This window comes from Gallinula chloropus (genome assembly GCF_964237585.1).
Source record: "Gallinula chloropus genome assembly, chromosome: 17".
In the NCBI taxonomy this organism is placed as follows: domain Eukaryota; kingdom Metazoa; phylum Chordata; class Aves; order Gruiformes; family Rallidae; genus Gallinula; species Gallinula chloropus.
Window position 1 is genome coordinate 7,193,726 of NC_140102.1, and position 17,175 is coordinate 7,210,900.

Genomic DNA, 17,175 nt, shown 5'->3' on the forward strand with positions numbered 1-17,175 from the left:
AGGCTGCGGGCCGGCACGGCGCGTTTCTTCCCTTCCGCCCGCGGAACGGGCCGAGATAGAGCCACCGGCGCGCCGAGCAGGAGCTGCGCCCGGGCAGCCGGCTCGGCTGTGAAGGGGCAGCGCCGGGAGGGCTCACCGGCCCCCAGCAGCGCCCCGGCGGGGCGGGCCCGGTGCGGCCCGAGCAGAGCCCAGCCCGTCCCGCCCCCACCCGCCGCCCCAGGAAGCGCAGGGCTTTAGCGCCCTGCCCGCCGCCGCCATGCATTGTGGGGCGGCAGCAGCAGAGCCAAGATGGCGGCCAGCAGGAGGCTGATGAAGGTAACAGGCAGCGCCGCGCCGGGAAGGGCCGACGGGCGGGCGGCGACGGGCACCCCCTCTCCGCCCCAGCGGCCCTCTGGGTGCGAGGGGTCGCCTTCCCGGTTGCGGTCTGGCGGAGCGGCCTTCTCGCCTCCCCTCGGTGGCACCCCGCGTTGGGGCGACCGGAACGGGAGCAGCCGGCACCTAGGCCGCGGCTGTGAGGGGCCTCGTTGTCTCCCCAACCGCCGTCCGGCGCTCCCGCGGCGCCCTGCGGCCTCCGGTCGTCGCCCGGGGCTTGGCGGGGACGCTTGGCGGCCGCCGCGGGCCTCCCCGTCCCCCTCCCTCGGGGGGCTCCTGCGGTGACTAAGCAAAGAGGAAGGGCTGGGGGGGGTGGGGTGGGGAGGAAACGCCGCTGCCGGGACGCCTCGGCCCCCGCTCGGGGCCGGGGCAATCCCGGGGTGGCGTTGAAGGGTCGCCCCGCCGCCGGCGGTGCCGCAGCCGCGGCGCGGTCCCCGGCCCTGCCCGCGGGGAGGGCTCGCCCGGGCAGAAGGGAAGCGGCCTCCCCTCTCCTCCCTGCCTCTCGGCGAGTGGGGGTTCAGCGTTCCCCCGTTCGTTTCTGGGTGAGGAACCTTCTCCAAACGCCCAGGGAGTAAATAATTTCGTTTTCGTTGTTTTGGAGAGGAACCTCTTCCTTGTATGAGTAAGAGGTTTATCACGCTGAAATATGGACCTGGGTTCAGAAGTTTCCTCATTCACTGCAGACGTGGTAATGTTTTTGTCTTCACTCTATTTGTTCTGAAGCGTGGTTGATACTTGTAAACAAAAACTCCGCCTCGGTTGGGCTTTAACCAAGAGCACGTATAGCTTATTGTAAAATACTGCTTGGGATCGTTTCTCATCGCTTTGCTTGAGGAGTAAGGCTTTTCTTAGTGATAATCATTGCCCCCAAAGCACGCAAGTTTATTTTATGTGCTGTATATAATTGCCAATTAACATCACAAACTGCATGGAGAACGGTTTGCCTAGGACATGCATACATAGTGGTGTAAAACTTAGCCATCTGTAAAATGCTACGGCAATACCCTACGGTATTTGCATGCAAAGTGCCTGCAATGTAAATCAATGAACTTTACAGGCGAGCCCTGTGAAACACAGGGGAAAGGCCCTGTAACTGTCAGGCCACGGTTTAGCCTTATTAAATTGTGTCCCTGTGGGGCGCAGTGTAACCGTGCACTAGAATTTGACAGATACCCGGGCAATTCCATTAAACTTAGTCTTTTAATATCAGATTTGCTGCTGGCATCAGGGATGTGGACCCCTGACAGTGCTGGGATTTCACTAGGACATGTAGGTGGCAGGCTTTGAAGCTGCATTTTCTTAAATGTGCAGGTGCATAATTAACCATTATGACTTGGTTATTTTGGGGGGGAACCAGTAGCTCAGCAGTGCTTTCATAAAGCCAGTTTTGTTGGTTTAAATGTGCTGTGGAGCTATTAAAAATTAAATAGTAGATATGTTGTTTGCATAGTCATTCATATATATTAAATCAGTAGGCACAGACTTTTAATTGCCCTTAAGGATCCTGATGAGATGGCACTAATTTTTTTTATTGCATTTTTGATATGTTTTGTCACAGCTTTAGTATCATAATCAATGTCTCTTCTTTATACTCAAATAAGGTTCTTGTTAGAGTCAGATAGTAAACTAAACCACCGCTTAATTTTATCTTTTTTTGAGGCAGTTTTTCTGCCTGTTTTGAAAAAATAATATTAATTGTTCAGAAGCACATCAGTACTATACTGATAGGAAAAAAAATATTTCTAATTATTTCTTATTTTTAAACTCAGAATGTAAAAATCTGAAGGGCAGTAAAAACGGCTCTTAATATCTGCAATGCCTCTTCCTTTTCAGCTTACCCTTCCCTCAGTTCCACTGTACTTCTAAAACATTAGCTAGTGCTTTAATCTTTCACTGAAATACTGTAGAAAATGGGGTTTGACAACATGACCTCCTCCTCTTCTAGAAAATAGGGTGGCAGTTGCTTCACAGAGGGAGTGGTAGGAAGGAAAGAGACATTGATAACTTCCCTCTTATATTTTTACTTTCGTTTTTATTGCCTGATGTCTGTGGGTTGCACATGTTGTGCCTGTGCTTCGCGCTAGTTCAAGGGCTGGGAGATGCTGTGTTACAGGACTTGTAAAGACTGGTAAATAAGCAGCTGCCTGCCTTCCTTTTGGAGAGTCGAGTCAGCCCGAATGGCTTTGAGTTTTGCCATTCATCTCAGTAGGAACAAAGTAGAGCTCTTGAACAGATGATATAATCTGGGTTGCTGCAGCATGATGTTTTGAAGGTCCATACTCATGTGTATCAATCTTCTATCAGTGTTTAAGATCCAATTTCACAGATGTACTTTCAATTTTTAAAAGACTTTCATTGTTGGAGTTTTGCAACACAGAAGAGGCTGTGGTGTGTCTTTCTAGAACTCGTAGAATGATGGATTATCACTAAAGGAAATAGAGTTTTTAGTATGGCACTCAGTTATGTTTAAAATAACTTGGGATAGGCATTGACTGTCTTTTCTCTGAGCTAAATACCAAGTTTGTATTTGGTGAGAATAAACTCTGAATGTTTTATAGGTCACACAAAATAAAGCAATTCCCGTTTCCTTAAGGTATTGCCAACATTTTGAAGTACTGCATTTTTCCTGGCCTTGTCATGCATCATAGTTACTCATATTAATCATAGAGGCTTAAAGAGACTGGATGTGCTAAGTTCATAATAACACGCTGTCGGCCTGTAGAAGATTGGGAGCATGAGCAGAGTTTTCACCTTCCAGGTAGAAATGGGTGTCCTTCTCAGAATGTGGAAGCCATTTGTATCTTGAGTGCAAACTTCCTTGTATTAGAAGTTTTGGCATTGTACTTGTACAGTTCAATTCTAAGTATGATGTTAAGTTACAACTAGATTAAGATTGTCTCCTATCTCAGGCTCTGTGGGAGCAAATTACTCCTCGTCCAGAGACCTAGTTTATAGTCTTACTTTTTTATACTATCAAGTACTCTGCTGACGTTTTGTAAATGAGTAGAGAAAGCTTCAGTTAGAGGTGTGTGTGCCCTTTCCAGGACCACATCAAGGAATGCAAAAATGTGAAATAAACATAGCAAATGAATTGTGTTCCAGGGACATCAGAGGTCGTGTTTGGCTCTAAGAGCCACCCTTACACCCCTTCAAAGAGCCACAGTTGTCAGATCTTGACCCTGATGAAATGCGAGAGGGTAAAGCAGCCTTTGTCAAGGATACATAGTTGTGGATGATCTCTCAGGGTAAACCCAGGCAAATAGGGAGTTGTTGTATTTAGAAAAGAATCTAAAGCTTCTCATTTAATGGGGGTGCTTCAATTCACAACCCTTTCTCATAAAAAGCAAAATGTCTCCGAATGTGGATGATTTGGAGCGTGGATCTCCAAGAGACATGCCAGGGATTTCAAGGAAATGCTTTTCACAGTTGCCACCCACTAATGTAAAACAAGCCGCTCTCCATGTGAGACCCATAGCTAAGTGCTGTGTGGAGAGGTAGTGGGCAGTGCAAAGGGAAGTCTGTTGCGATGCTGGATAGTTATAGTACGTACTTGGTGGTGTAGTAACATACTGAGATGCGTTTGTAGATAGTATTTAAGAAGATTCTCCTGTTCTGTGTGTGAAGCTACTCCGTGTTCTGTGATATGATCAAGCTAGGGGGTCTGTAAGATCTGTGCTTTCGTTCCCTGACTTTTAGATACTCAGAATTATCTTTAGTATTAAAAATTGAAAATACATTTAAGGAGTAAACAACATGTCACATGAAATGAGGTACGTAGACAATGCTTTTAATCTTTCTGGTTTTGCTCAGCTTCCATAATTGCGTAGTCAAACATTTATGCAACTGTTGAACTCCATGATCAAATACAATCACAGGCCACACCCCAGTACCTGCTGTAGATGCCCTGCGATCTCCAGTAGACTGGCCTCAAAAGCGCCAAATAAAGGGGGTTTAAACAACTTGGATATTTCAAAAACAATTCTAAATTGATCTAACCACTGGTTACCAATAACAGAGGAAATGTGGGTTTAAGCAATGTGTGAATGTCCTTATACAGAACTGAGAACACAGATTCATTTTCCCATCTTGAAACGGAGAATTGACAAAAGGTCTTTTAATCAAATTAAAATAGTTTGCCAATAAGTGGCACTACTTGCTAAATAAAATGCATGTGAGTATACAGGGTTCTAATCTTGCAGTGGAAACTTTGTCATAGTTCATATGAGAGCTAATGTCTTATTTGGGTTTAGGTTGGTTTTGTGCTGTGTTTTGTTGGGTTTTTTAAATTATATTTAATTCGAAGTGCTAATACTTCTCTGTAGTGTATGAGATTCAGAAAGTAAAACTGTCCAGTTCCTTATCAGTGTTTTGTAGTCTGTTTAACTTTGTCACACTCCTCTTAGGAAATATTTATGTTTCCCTCACTATAAACAGTAGAGAAAGATGGCTTAGAGTTATTTCAGTAGACTTTGGGTTTTCTTTGTGTATTTAGTAGTGTTTCGGACTTGATGCAGAACTTTCTGCATTCAGTGTGAGCTCTTAGACTTATTCCCGTGTTCTGGGATTGCACTTAGGAAAATTACAGTGAAGGCAAAAGACTTGTCCATCTGGCTTGGTGGTTTTGTTTTGGTTTTGGTTTTGTTTTGTTTTGGTTTTTTTTTAAAGAAGTCCCAAACCTTGGAAAATGTGCAGGTAAAACAGTTCCAGGACTTTTAAAAGACTTACTATGTTTTAAGCTGATAACACTTTTCTTGTCAAAGACGCGTTTTTTGCTTTGAACAGCAGAAATGATTACATAATACTGAAAACCAAAATTTAAGCTCCTTATTGAGTATACATGAGAGATCAGGTGTGCTTTTATGACTACCTGCAGCATTATACTTGAAGATCAGGTGTGATCTCTGAAACAGCGTTTTCTCCATGTCACGTGCTGTGTATAACACTTTCTCTGAATGCACCCAAACTACAAACGTCACGTCTCAGGAGAGCCCGGTGAGCTGAGGCGACATTTCTCTCTTACCAATGGGAAGACCAATGCAGCAAGGTCACATGCAAGGTTGATAACAGAGCAGGCAATAGAAGGCTGCTTGAAATTTATACTGCAGTCTTCTAACCTTTAGTTACACTCCTCATGTGCTCCTTTAATTATGTTACTTGACGAAATTAAGGGGTGGAGGACAAGAAAAGGAATTAATCTATTTGCTGTCTGCCTAGGCTATTAAGTGTTATTTTGAAATAAATATCTGGACTGTATCCTTCTACCTCAGAGTAATTTTTGTCCCTTTGGAGTTAGTCAAGCCCATGTTAAATGTGGTACTAACTTTTAATCTGTGCTGTTTGAAAATATTTAATAGCTTGTTCACTCTGTTAACAGTACATTTATATTGTAGCTGTGCCTGCCTCCATAGCTCTGAAGCAGTTAGATCTTTATTCATGGGGTTTGGCCATTTCCAGGGGAAAACCCAAACACAACCACACGCACAAACCAACCCGCCCACACCCCCTTAAACTGTGAATGCTGAATCTCTTACCAGTCCTGAAGTGCTAGACACAAGGACCCTAGAAGCCTAACTTAGGAGTCTAGTGTTACATGGGGAGGGGTGGGGGGGATAATAGTACAAAAAAAAGCTATTTATCAGTAAGTATGGCATGGCATTGATTAATTTGGGGTGTTTTGTGAAGTCTTAAACACTTCTATTATAAACAAGGTGATTTCTCTTTTATAAATTGGAACCTGTCTGGAGTGCATAGCTCAGACAAGAGGTCTGCTAAGGTAGCCTTACTTGATTCTCCATGGCTGTTCCAGTCATGCATCTGTGTGAGGAAAACGATTGCACAGTTTATTTCCATTCATAACCTTTTTCAGTTGTCAGCAGGCCCCAAGGCGGGAGGAGAAGCTCAGGGTATTGCCCTGATACACTGCAGTAATTCATTACCTTTTTGTGGTTTTTGAATGTGAATTCCTGCCAGGACTTCATGTGTCAGTCTAAAGAGAAGGATGTCCTGAACCGTTTTCTGCTAGTTCTTTAGTGTCTTCTAGGCTGTTTAATTCCCTTTCCATTTGGTGAACTTGAGAGAAAATGGGGAGTAAATTGCATATTTGCTTTAAACTTTGCTTTCACAGAAAGTTTTACAGTTTTGTAATATCTGTGCTGGATTCTTTTATTTCTTAATTCAGCATCCAGTTTTTAATGTGAATCTAATTACAAAATGTGTTTAATTTTCTAGTAATGTGAAGTCATGCTTTTGTAACTTTGTTTTATCAGCTTAATAACATACCTTAATCACAGAGTCATAGTCCTCTCTTTTTTCTGTGTCTGGGCAGCTGTTCTCTCAGCCAGAAGCAGTGTAATGCTGTCATCTGAACCTGTGGTAAAGGCTGACGCAGGGAGGCTGCACACCCCTTGGGGTGTTATGGGGGAAATTTCTGTATCATGTGATGTCTTTAATACAGGAACTAGAAAATTGTCTAAACTCATTTTCCTTTCCTTGTATTAGAGTGAAGGCACTTGTGATGTATGTTTATTCATGCTTAAATATCTACTGGTGAGCTTATTTTGTTCCTAACGTTTGATGTGTTACATCTACTGTGGAATGGGATTTATCCCTCTTACCCACTGTGGAATAGCTGTTTGCCAGAACTTGGCAGTTCTGGACATCTGGAGTGAGCTGCTCAAACCGCTCTTGTGAGCGAGTTGCTGTCCTGACCCTGCCAGGGAAGAGTCAGTCTGGTGTCAGACTCTCCCTGAGCCGCTGCCTGGTGTGCTGAGCCCTTGACACCCCTGGGAATGCACTGTCTGGATTTGCCGTGTCAGTGATCCTCTAAAGGATCTCTTACAGCTGTGGTGATAAAGGTTATTTTCTTTTGAATATTTTGGGTTGTTCTGTATCCCTATAAATGTGCTTTGTGAGATTATTTTTGTGAGGTTTTATGTTTTCCTGCTTTAAGGAATAAGATAATCCTCTTACCCTTTAAAAAAAAAAAAAAAAACGAACCAGCCAAACTCTCTGATTCTGCATCAATCTGTCAGCTGTGGAATTTGGGGATTAATCCACAGGTTGACTAAATAGTTTTGATACTGTGAAGATTGTATTGGGCATTAATTCAGTATCCGAGACTCCAAGGTTAAACTTCCGTATTCCAAGTAAGCTCTTGCTGCTGCAGGTGCAGTGGGTGGGAATGTCAGTGTTCATATACTGATGTGTGCCTGGCATGGAATGATTTTTTTTGTTTCCTGTGGGTTTGGCAATCTCATTTTCCCTTTGGGTTTGCACTTTACCGTGATGCTGAGTTTATGCAAGAGGATGCTAAAAGTATTGAATCTCTGCCAGTCAGAAGCAGAAAGGTTTGGTCTAAGATGAACATAGAGCTATGGGGAGGGGTGGGGAAAGGGACGCCATGACATGGGATGGGACACTGGCCATGGACAGCAAGACACACATAGCAGGAAGACTGATCATTTTTTAGGTTTCAATAATATATAGCTTGTAGTTAAGTGTTTTTGTCAGTGTAGCTTTGCAAATGCACTAGCACCCAGTGAAGAACTGTGTGCTGGCAGAGTGCGACAGTGTTGCTGTGTAAGCAACATTTTTCTGAACCCATGTAGACACACAGGCACGTGCTGCTGTTTGAAAGCACCAGGCCAGTTTTGTATTTCACTGTGGGTAACTTCTGAGTTTGAATTCAGTTACGTTCTCTTTAAAGATAAAACTGCTGAATTCACCAGCAAAGGATGTCGGGGAGAGAAGCGCGGGGAGTTGGGGGGTGTGTTAAAAACCTTGATGTGTTTCTTTCAAGGTCTTATGCAATACTCCAGGAAACAGTTGTTACATTAGGGCTTATACATAATTTTAAATATAAAAATGCTTAAATCATTGTTTTGGTGGTTTGACTGGTAACTTTCTTGTGCAGAAAGATACCTTGTTCAAGAGTGATACAGCTATAGAGAGAGGTTAGCTTTGAGGTGCAAAACAGAGCTAAGACTGCGTCTTCCCAAGTTACTGACTAATTTGGCTTAGATTGATGTGGGGTTTTTTTGGGTTTGTATCAATTTAAATTAGTCATTCAGGAATTTGTTAGTTTTCAGTTGAAATAATTGACTTGTTCAGTGACTTTATCAGGTTAATTTAAAAATATTTTATACTTCTGCTTTGCTGTGATAATAAGAATATTTCTTTTATTTTCCTGACATACCAAAAAATAAGAGGTTTTTAATACCTTATCTTGGAGAATTTTACTTCTCACTGTTGCAAAATTTTATTTATTTGTGTGGGTTGCTACTGTAAAAACCTCAAATTTCTTTAACATTAAAGAAACCCACGTTAACCTCTAAGTGTTTTGAAAAATAAATAAGAGCATCTTGCTTAACACAGTTACTAACTTACACTTTGCTTGCTTTTCAGGAGCTTGAAGAAATCCGCAAATGTGGAATGAAAAACTTCCGTAATATCCAGGTTGACGAAGCTAATTTATTGACCTGGCAAGGGCTTATTGTTCCTGTGAGTATAGATTGCTCCTTACTCTAACGATCTTTAAAATAAAATGAGGATCATTTGAATCTCATAAATCCACAGTTCAGTAGTGCTGCTGGTGACCATTAGTTAATTTTTGCACCCTGACAAGAATCTCAATATTACTATTACAAATCTGGCTTTCAGGTGTAGGTTTGTGCAGAAGCTAGTTGTTTATAAACAGAGCCTAAGTTTATATATTAGGTTGCAGCATCTTAAACATACTTTGGGCAGCGAAGTATGCTCCTGCATTTTATTCTTGTCTGTCTTCAGATGTCATCTTCCTGTCTCATTTTATTCAAGTGTCTTCCGTGTTTTATCCAAGCTCAATAATGTTAAGTCAGTCTCTTCTGTAACTAGTGCAAGGAAAAATCCATGTGTAATTGAAAGGTGTTCTAGAGTTCTCTGATCAATACCTGCCTGGATGCTGCTCTGTTGTAGGCCTGGGCCAAGACATGGCCGCAGCTGGCAAGGGCTGCAGACTCAGTGATGGCACTGGGTTCCTTGGGAGAGGTGTTGGAAGGGGGAAGCAAATGAATGTGTGAGGTGTCGTTCGTTATGTTAAGCTAAGAGTACAAAAGCTGCATCATCACAGGGAAAAAACACTGAGACCTGAAATATTTCGTTTACCCTTTAATAGATTTATATTTTTAATCAACTAGATTTATTTCCATGATAAAGTTGAGTTTTGGAAAAAGTTTGCAAGGAAAAAATATTTGAATTTTCAGAATTGATATTTCTTTCAAAAAGAAAGTCTCTTAATTTAGGCATCAATTAATGCCACCACACACACACTTTAATTTTATAAAACACTACTGTCTTTTAATAGACTGTTCACTTCTATTAAACATAACCAGTGATAACCACTGTATTGGTCAAATTGAGGGGGGGGTTTACCGAGGGAAGGGCAGAAATCTAGTGTGGTGAAGTTGCCTGGATTTTCACCTTCCTTGTTTTCCACTGTCATGGCTCATGCTCCTTTCATTACATGAGCTGCTTTGCGGTCTGCAACAACAGAGACTGCTGCTAGGGCATCACTTCTGCTTTTACTTGGGTGCTACCAAAAAGGTCCCCTGACCATAGTGAATCTGCTTTTTGTATGGCTCTGAAACATCTTTTAGGGGTTTCTCCTCTTTGTTAGCTGGTGGCCATTCCCAAATTCCAATCTCATGGGCTGAGATAATGGCTAGGCCTTTGCACTTTAAATGCTGTAGAATACGTGTCACTTACTGTTTACTTGTGTTCCTGTAATTCATTCCTCTGAGTGGTTGAGGCTACTCTTGCAAGTAAAGCAAGCAGAATTTGACATCATAATTTGACAGAGCTGAGAAACAATAGGCTTTAATAAGCTGCTCTGGTATTTATGGTTTGTGTGTAACAGTTCACTGTTTTGGTAATACTTTTGAAGCAGGTTACAGTTGTTAAATATGACTAATAAAGAAAAACACCAAAGCTCTTGTGCATTCCAGCTAAAATGAGCAGTATGTGGTATACAGCATCTATTTTTAACAGTTTCTGCTCACCAGAGTATGAGCCTAGTGGGTTTTTTGTAAAGGTTCACAACATCCCAAATGATTAAAAAATTGTTCCAGTGAACTGTGCTTCATAGTTACCTTTTGGTTTATAATGTGCCCTGCTGCGAGGGAAATGGCCTTACAGTGACTACTGGTGTAGCTAAGAGGGAGTTCTGTCATGAAATGACACTTACTGGTTATTAGGGAGTTGCATGTGTTTAAAGAGTAGCGTGGTTCTTTTGAGGATAGGCTATAGAAGATGCTTTAGTCTTAGCTGACTTTTTTTAGCTGTTGCAATGCTGAAGCTTGGCTTAATGTAATGTACAAGCTGGTTTGCAAGTTGAATTTTTGTTGAGGTTTTGCTTTTGAAGTTTTACATGCTGTTCCCATTTTAGAAAGTGTTCTTGCTCAGGGTTTAAAGGCATACTACTTGTACTTCATGGGACTAAGCACTTACTGACTATTAAGCTCTAAACAGGCATTACTGTGGTCAGCTTCTTAATGAAAGATACAAAGGTTAATATTCCTAACAGTGCTAGGACAGAATCACTGTGAAAGATACCACTTCAGAAGCTGTTCCTCCATGTAACATACTTTGTTGTTCAGAGCACCTGTTAGTTTTTAAGGGTGTTCACTCAGTGGAGAAGCAGTTTGAAGACAGCTTGTCAACTTCTTTTCCTTTTACAACCTGTAGAACAAGCTAGTTTATGTACTGCATATTGAAAAGTGTGCTGCTGGTTTGATGTCAGCATCGAAATGACACTGTCTACCCCAGGCTCCTTGCTCTCCTAAGAGTACTGCTGGGGTACCATGAATGTGATTTCAGTTAACCAAAACTGCTTGCTATGGACAGACTAGAGCAAAAATACTCCAGGCAAATGAGAGCTGTTTGTGTTTAGTGTTTATAATTCTGACCTTCTCCCTTGTCAGTGTCAAAATAAATACTAAAAATTATTGCAAGTTAATTGAATATTCTGTGATTTGCCTACTTAAAAACATGAGCACCGCTTTACATACATTTTTAGCTGGTGAGTTATAGTGAAGAGCTGTCCTGACTGACAAACAGAAAATGGACATTTTTTTAAGACAGGTCAGTTCCTGTATCTATTTACTGACATCCTCACAAACTACTACAGCATGCAGAGGAGGAGGTAAGAACAAGTGAGCCATGCAGGGAGAGGACACTAGCTGCTTAAGCTGTCAGCACCAACAAAAAGTTACTTGTTAAACTTCCAAACCTTTTAAGATTGCTTGGATGAAAAGTAATTTTAGAGCCAGTCTAGTTACCTCTTCCCTGGACAGCAATATGCAGCGAAACTTGTGCCCTGTTTCCTAGAAAGGGACAACCAAACTTCCCCATGTTAGTGAAACCAAAATTAAATGTTTTCCCTTAAATAATACTTTAAAAGCATGCTCCCCACCCCCAAATATAGGTAAAGCTTTTTAAAATTCTGGAGTGTGTTTGATTGCAAGGAATGGTCTGATCGCTAATGAAGAATGTGTGATACATGTTACATCAACTGGAAAATCTCATCTTTTGGTGCCCAGGGTGTCTGGAAAGGCTTCATGCCACAGTTACTGATTTCAGTGCAGAATGGTGTTTTCATAGGCTTTAAATGTAGCAGTGGTTTGGTTTTCTTTTGCAGTTACTATTTGAAGCAGTATCAATAGTCTTAACAGGTTTTCTAAATGAGATGGTGGGCATTGTTTTTCTGCTTCAGCATGAAGGACTACTTTGCTTACTTCAGGATTCTTTCATCTTGCTTCTTCAAAAATGATCTGATAAGAGTGGGTGCTAAAACTGCACACAAACTCAATGTTCTCATCAGCAGGCAGGGTGAATACCTATCTTTAGTAACAGTGAACGCTCAGCAGACTTGTGTAGTCAGCACAAACCCATTCTCAGAACATACAGGGAAATCTGACAAATCAGATTGCTTTGTTCATGCCACTGTTGAGACACGTAAAGTAACAAGGTTTAGAGAAGCCAATTTTCCTTGTCAGGCTTCCTGTTTGCATCTAGAAAAGAGTGTACAATGTTATTTGCAATACAGAGTTGGGAATAAAGCTAGTTATTAGATAGGACCTTGAGTATGGAGTAAACTGGACTGGGTGCTTTCTTACAGGACTCATGTCAGCCAGCTTTGGAACAATGGCAATCACCCCTTTCCAGGGTGAATACAGATGCTGTGGAGGTGCTATTGCCTCGGTTTTGATGTTTCCTGGCACAGAGATGTGGCAGAATGTGTTGGAAGGAAGTGCCTTTGGAAGAGGTCATTTGATAGACCGAAGACTGGACCCTGCTTTTTCTTAGTTGTATGTTGGAATACTCCAGAGTCTTGACATTCTGCCTTCTTGTTGCAGGACAATCCTCCATATGATAAAGGAGCCTTCAGAATCGAAATCAACTTCCCGGCAGAATATCCATTCAAACCTCCTAAGATTACATTTAAAACAAAGATCTATCACCCTAACATCGATGAAAAGGGGCAGGTTTGTCTGCCAGTAATTAGTGCTGAAAACTGGAAGCCAGCAACCAAAACTGACCAAGGTAGGACCCCAGGGTGGAGGAGGAACTGGGTGTTGAGAGACTTTGCATTGTGCTTCAACTTAAAGCTCGTGGTATTTCAGCTTGTCAGCGGGTCACTGCTGTTGCATATATTCATTGTTGTAAGGCTTGTGTCATGAATTGTGTGTTGTGAGCATAGTGTGCAGCTCTCCTGGAATCTTTTTGTTGTTGAGATGTAAAGTGATGACACTGATGTGTGGCATTTCCACCTCCGGGAAACCACCTGACTCCTCATGACCGAACAGTTTATTAAGGCAGTGTCCTCAGTGTACTTAAAAATACTGGTGGTGGTTTGTGTGGGAGGTGGTTTGTGTTTCTTTTTAAACAGTGACTTTGTAATCAGAGGTCTTCAGTCTGTTCCTGGATGTTGGAAAGAAGGGCCTGAAACCTCAAGGCTCTGCATTTTTATAATCCCTGCTGTGTGGTTCAGTGGTGTGACCATACAGTTTGAAATATCTGGGGAGTCATAAAACCTGAAATCATAACAGAAACTCCTCATTCTCATGAGATCGCTGCTCTGAGGGTTGCTGTGTAGAGTGGCTTTGGGTAAGAATTTAAGTATTTTAAGGGAAAAAGTTTCTTCAGGTTCAGTGGCAGCCTGAGACCATGATCCAAGTAGGCTGTTTTCTGTGGTTGTTGCTTCCAGTAGTTGTTGGGGTGAGAATTTAATGTTTTCTGGCAGGGAATGATTAGCTTGTTATTAAGTGCTTATTGTATATATAGAAAGAGCAAATATCCTCACAAAAGCTGTGTAACTCTTAATGATACTAATTCAGATGAGCAGTGGTTTGGTCCAGTTCAGTAGCTTCGTGACTCTCAAGTCTCTTGCTTTGCAGGGGAAAGTATTTCCTCCTTCCAGACTCCCCTCTTTCTTTTCACTTGAACTGTATTCCCAATAGCAAACACTGCTTTACTAAAGATGTCTTCTCTTTGTGTATGCTGATAAAACCACTTACAGTTTGTGTGACCCTGCCCCAGAGACAAAATAGGGAAATGCCTGTAGTTGTTTGGGAAAAGGGTGAGCAGTTGAATGTTGGGGACAGTGGAGGGAGCAGCAGAAAGAACCTGTTAAACCGAAATAGGTCAGAAGACCCTTGAGAGAGATGAAATGGAAACAGTGTGTAGAAGGCATCTGGTAACACCTCAGCGGCCCTTTTGATCTTAAGTGCCCTCTCTAGTTAAAAAAAGGAACGGTGTGTCTCTGCCTAGCTTGCAAAGCAAGTAGGCATTAGTTGGAAGGGTTGCAGCAATTGTTTGCATGCAGGAAAGAGTGTCTCCCACAGGAGGATTGATTCCTTTTTTGTTTGGGGGGGATAAAAGCTATGCTGACATGAGAATTTGGAACGAACAGTAGGTACCAAAACTGCAAGCTCTCAATTTCTGCTCTTGTGTGGCCTCTCATTTGTCTTGTGACTCTTCAAGAAGTTCTAGTGTCAGTCTGTTGTTACTATGTTGTTGCATGAACCTGTGATGATAATGTTGCAGCCCTGCTTAAGTGTCTTTCTTTTTCTGCAGAACTCCTCTGGACTGAAAAATAAACTTCAGTCTGTTTGCTGCCTGGGCCTTTCCCAAGGCTGTAACACTGGTGTTAGTGCAGCATCGGAGTGTTGGGTTTGGATCAGTCAGGTGTCAGCAAAGCAAAGAGATGAGGTTCATCATAAATCATTAACTCCCCTTACTTACTGCTGTACTTTTTATTAATTTATGCTTAATACTAAATCAAACTGTTGTGTCAGTATATTTTTTAAAAGCTGTGGATATTGAGGCAGCTCCTGTTACCACACTCATGATTTTTTTCTGGCTTGTGTGTGAAATAACCTCAATAACACAGTAACACTTTCTCTGTAGCGTGTTAATGTGCCTTACTGAGAGAAAAGGGGTTGTCACGTGCAGCAGTGATGTTTGTTTCCTAAGCAGTCAGCAATATGATGGCAGTTGTTGTCAGTCCAGGACTGCTGGTGTGTTACTGTGCAGTAAGCTAGCATGAATTCTGCATTCCTTACCTGTTGCATTGTAAGTGTTGTGGTAAGAAATGTTCCTGCTTAGGAATAGAGCTCAACTTCTCTGGGTTCTGAGTGTCTGATTTGAGGGATGTTCCCCATTACTCTCAGGTAAGGATGGCAGAGGGTATGAGCATGAAAAGATTGATTGTCCTGAAGGAAGCTGCTCTGGTATTTTAGCATCTGCTGGAGTGGATTATAAGAATCCAGTTAAACTGGGAGGTGGCTGTTTCAAAGCAAACAGGCTCTTTTTGTGCAGTACTTAGCAGAGCTGTGGGACTCCTGCTGCTGGATGGGGTTGGTGTTTTGTTCAGGGGGAGGCAGCTGGCCGCAGTGTGCCACACGTGAAGCCAATGAAGTTTTGTTATGTTTGCTGTAAAAACTCTTATTAGTCCAGGTAGCCCAAGCTTACCTGAAACAAAAACAGCACAGGACAAAGGGAAGAGTGCTGTGCTTTTCATGTAGGAAATCCAAAGCTGAAAGAAATGTCTTTGGAAAGCAGGCCTGGTTACAGCTGCACTGTGTGACAGGTGTTGAGAGAAAGTGTTCCATGGTGGAATTCCATCTTTGCCCAATCCCTTTTAGGTGGGCTTGTCTGTGAAACTTCCTTAGCCACAGGAGAGCATTTCAGATAGGATGCCAGTGACATAGGAGATAATTTGTAGTGCATTTTGGTCTCTATTCAAGTTGATTTGGTTTAGAAATAAGATTTTCTGGTGTTCATTCACGGTCATTGAACTAAATCTTGGCATATTGCTGTAGCTTATTCATGCTTTGCTTTTGAAAAGACCCTACGTTTATGGGGATGTATTTCAATGCCATTAAATCTCTTTCTTACTGGGGAATTTTACTTAAATTTGGGCTTTTTTAAAATTAAGCATCTTGGTCTCTGACAGTATTTATACTTCTCTTGACAGTAATCCAGTCCCTCATAGCACTGGTGAATGATCCACAGCCCGAGCATCCCCTCCGGGCTGACCTAGCTGAAGAATACTCTAAGGACCGTAAAAAATTCTGTAAGAACGCTGAAGAGTTTACAAAGAAATATGGTGAGAAGCGACCAGTGGACTAAAACCTGACACAGTTGATGTCAGCAACGTATGCTAGAAGATCGGAGCAGTGCATTTGAGACACCCCGTAAAGCAGGACTCTATGGAAAAATGACAAGTGCCACCTTTCGGTGTTAACTTGTGGCTGTTACTAACTTTCTACAGTTTTCTTAATCAAAAGTGGGCTAGGTAACCTGTAAAGAAAGGATTAAAATTTAAGATGTTCTAGTTCTGCTTTCTTTGTTTAAAAATCACTGCTTCAATATACTTTAAAGTATGCTGTTTTCTTTTTCTTGTCAGAATTTATCAAAAATATCTTAGACTTATATTCTGCCCTTAAATTGAAAAGGTTGTGGCTGTCATTTCTTATTTTTTCCTCACAGTTCCCACTCTCTTGAGTTCATTTAATTCTTCATTGAATTTTATCCTCCTCCCCTCCCCAAATTGATGTCTTAGGGAAAAAAAAAAGTCTCCCAGTTCTGGCAGGAAATGATTGAGTGTTTGGCAGTTTTGTTTACTTTTCTTTTTAAATGTTGCACTGTGCTTTGTGGGACTTGTCACAAGTTCCCCTTAACTTCAGTTTGTAACATAATAAACAAAAAGCAAACAAACCCCACAAAAACAATCAGAAGTAATGTCCAGGTCTTATGTAAATCTGGCTGATGTTACCACAAAATGTTTATTAAACGGGGAAACCCAAGTTTCTGTGTGCGTGATTGAATTGAAACGTGGCTGATGTCCTCCTGCTTCTGGCAGGAAAATTCTGTAGTGAGTAGTGGAATGTGATTACAAACTTCTCTCACTTCTGTTCCCAGTACCTGTGCAGAGCAGCTGGGAACACGGGCACAGAACAACATTGCTACCAGTTTCAGAGTTTCAGAAGCTGGGGACCAAGAGGTACTGAAGTGATCAACTGTTTTATTTGAGTTAAAAATCAGTATTTTGGAAATGTTAATTTTGAACTCCAGTCCCAACTCTGGCAGCTCTGCCAGCTGCCCTTTTCCCTCAGCATGCGCACGGAGCGTCTCTGGCTGGTGGGATGGTGCTCGTGCCGCTTCCCAGCCCCACTGCTGTGGTTCTCACTGACAATGGTGTGGGAAGAGGATTGAGCAATAACCCGCAGTGGGGGATGGGATGCTTCACTCCTGTGCTGTAAAAAC

At 42.1% G+C, this 17,175-nt stretch overlaps 1 protein-coding gene across 1 annotated transcript; it reads left to right on the top strand.

The window, feature by feature from the left end:
• Positions 1-281: 281 nt before the first annotated feature.
• Positions 282-16,715, top strand: UBE2L3 (ubiquitin conjugating enzyme E2 L3). The gene is made up of 4 exons (XM_084272005.1): positions 282-315; positions 8,776-8,871; positions 12,762-12,948; positions 15,884-16,715. The coding sequence occupies exons 1-4, from the start codon at positions 289-291 to the stop codon at positions 16,036-16,038; spliced, it is 465 nt and encodes a 154-aa protein (XP_084128131.1). The 5' UTR covers positions 282-288; the 3' UTR covers positions 16,039-16,715.
• Positions 16,716-17,175: the final 460 nt, after the last annotated feature.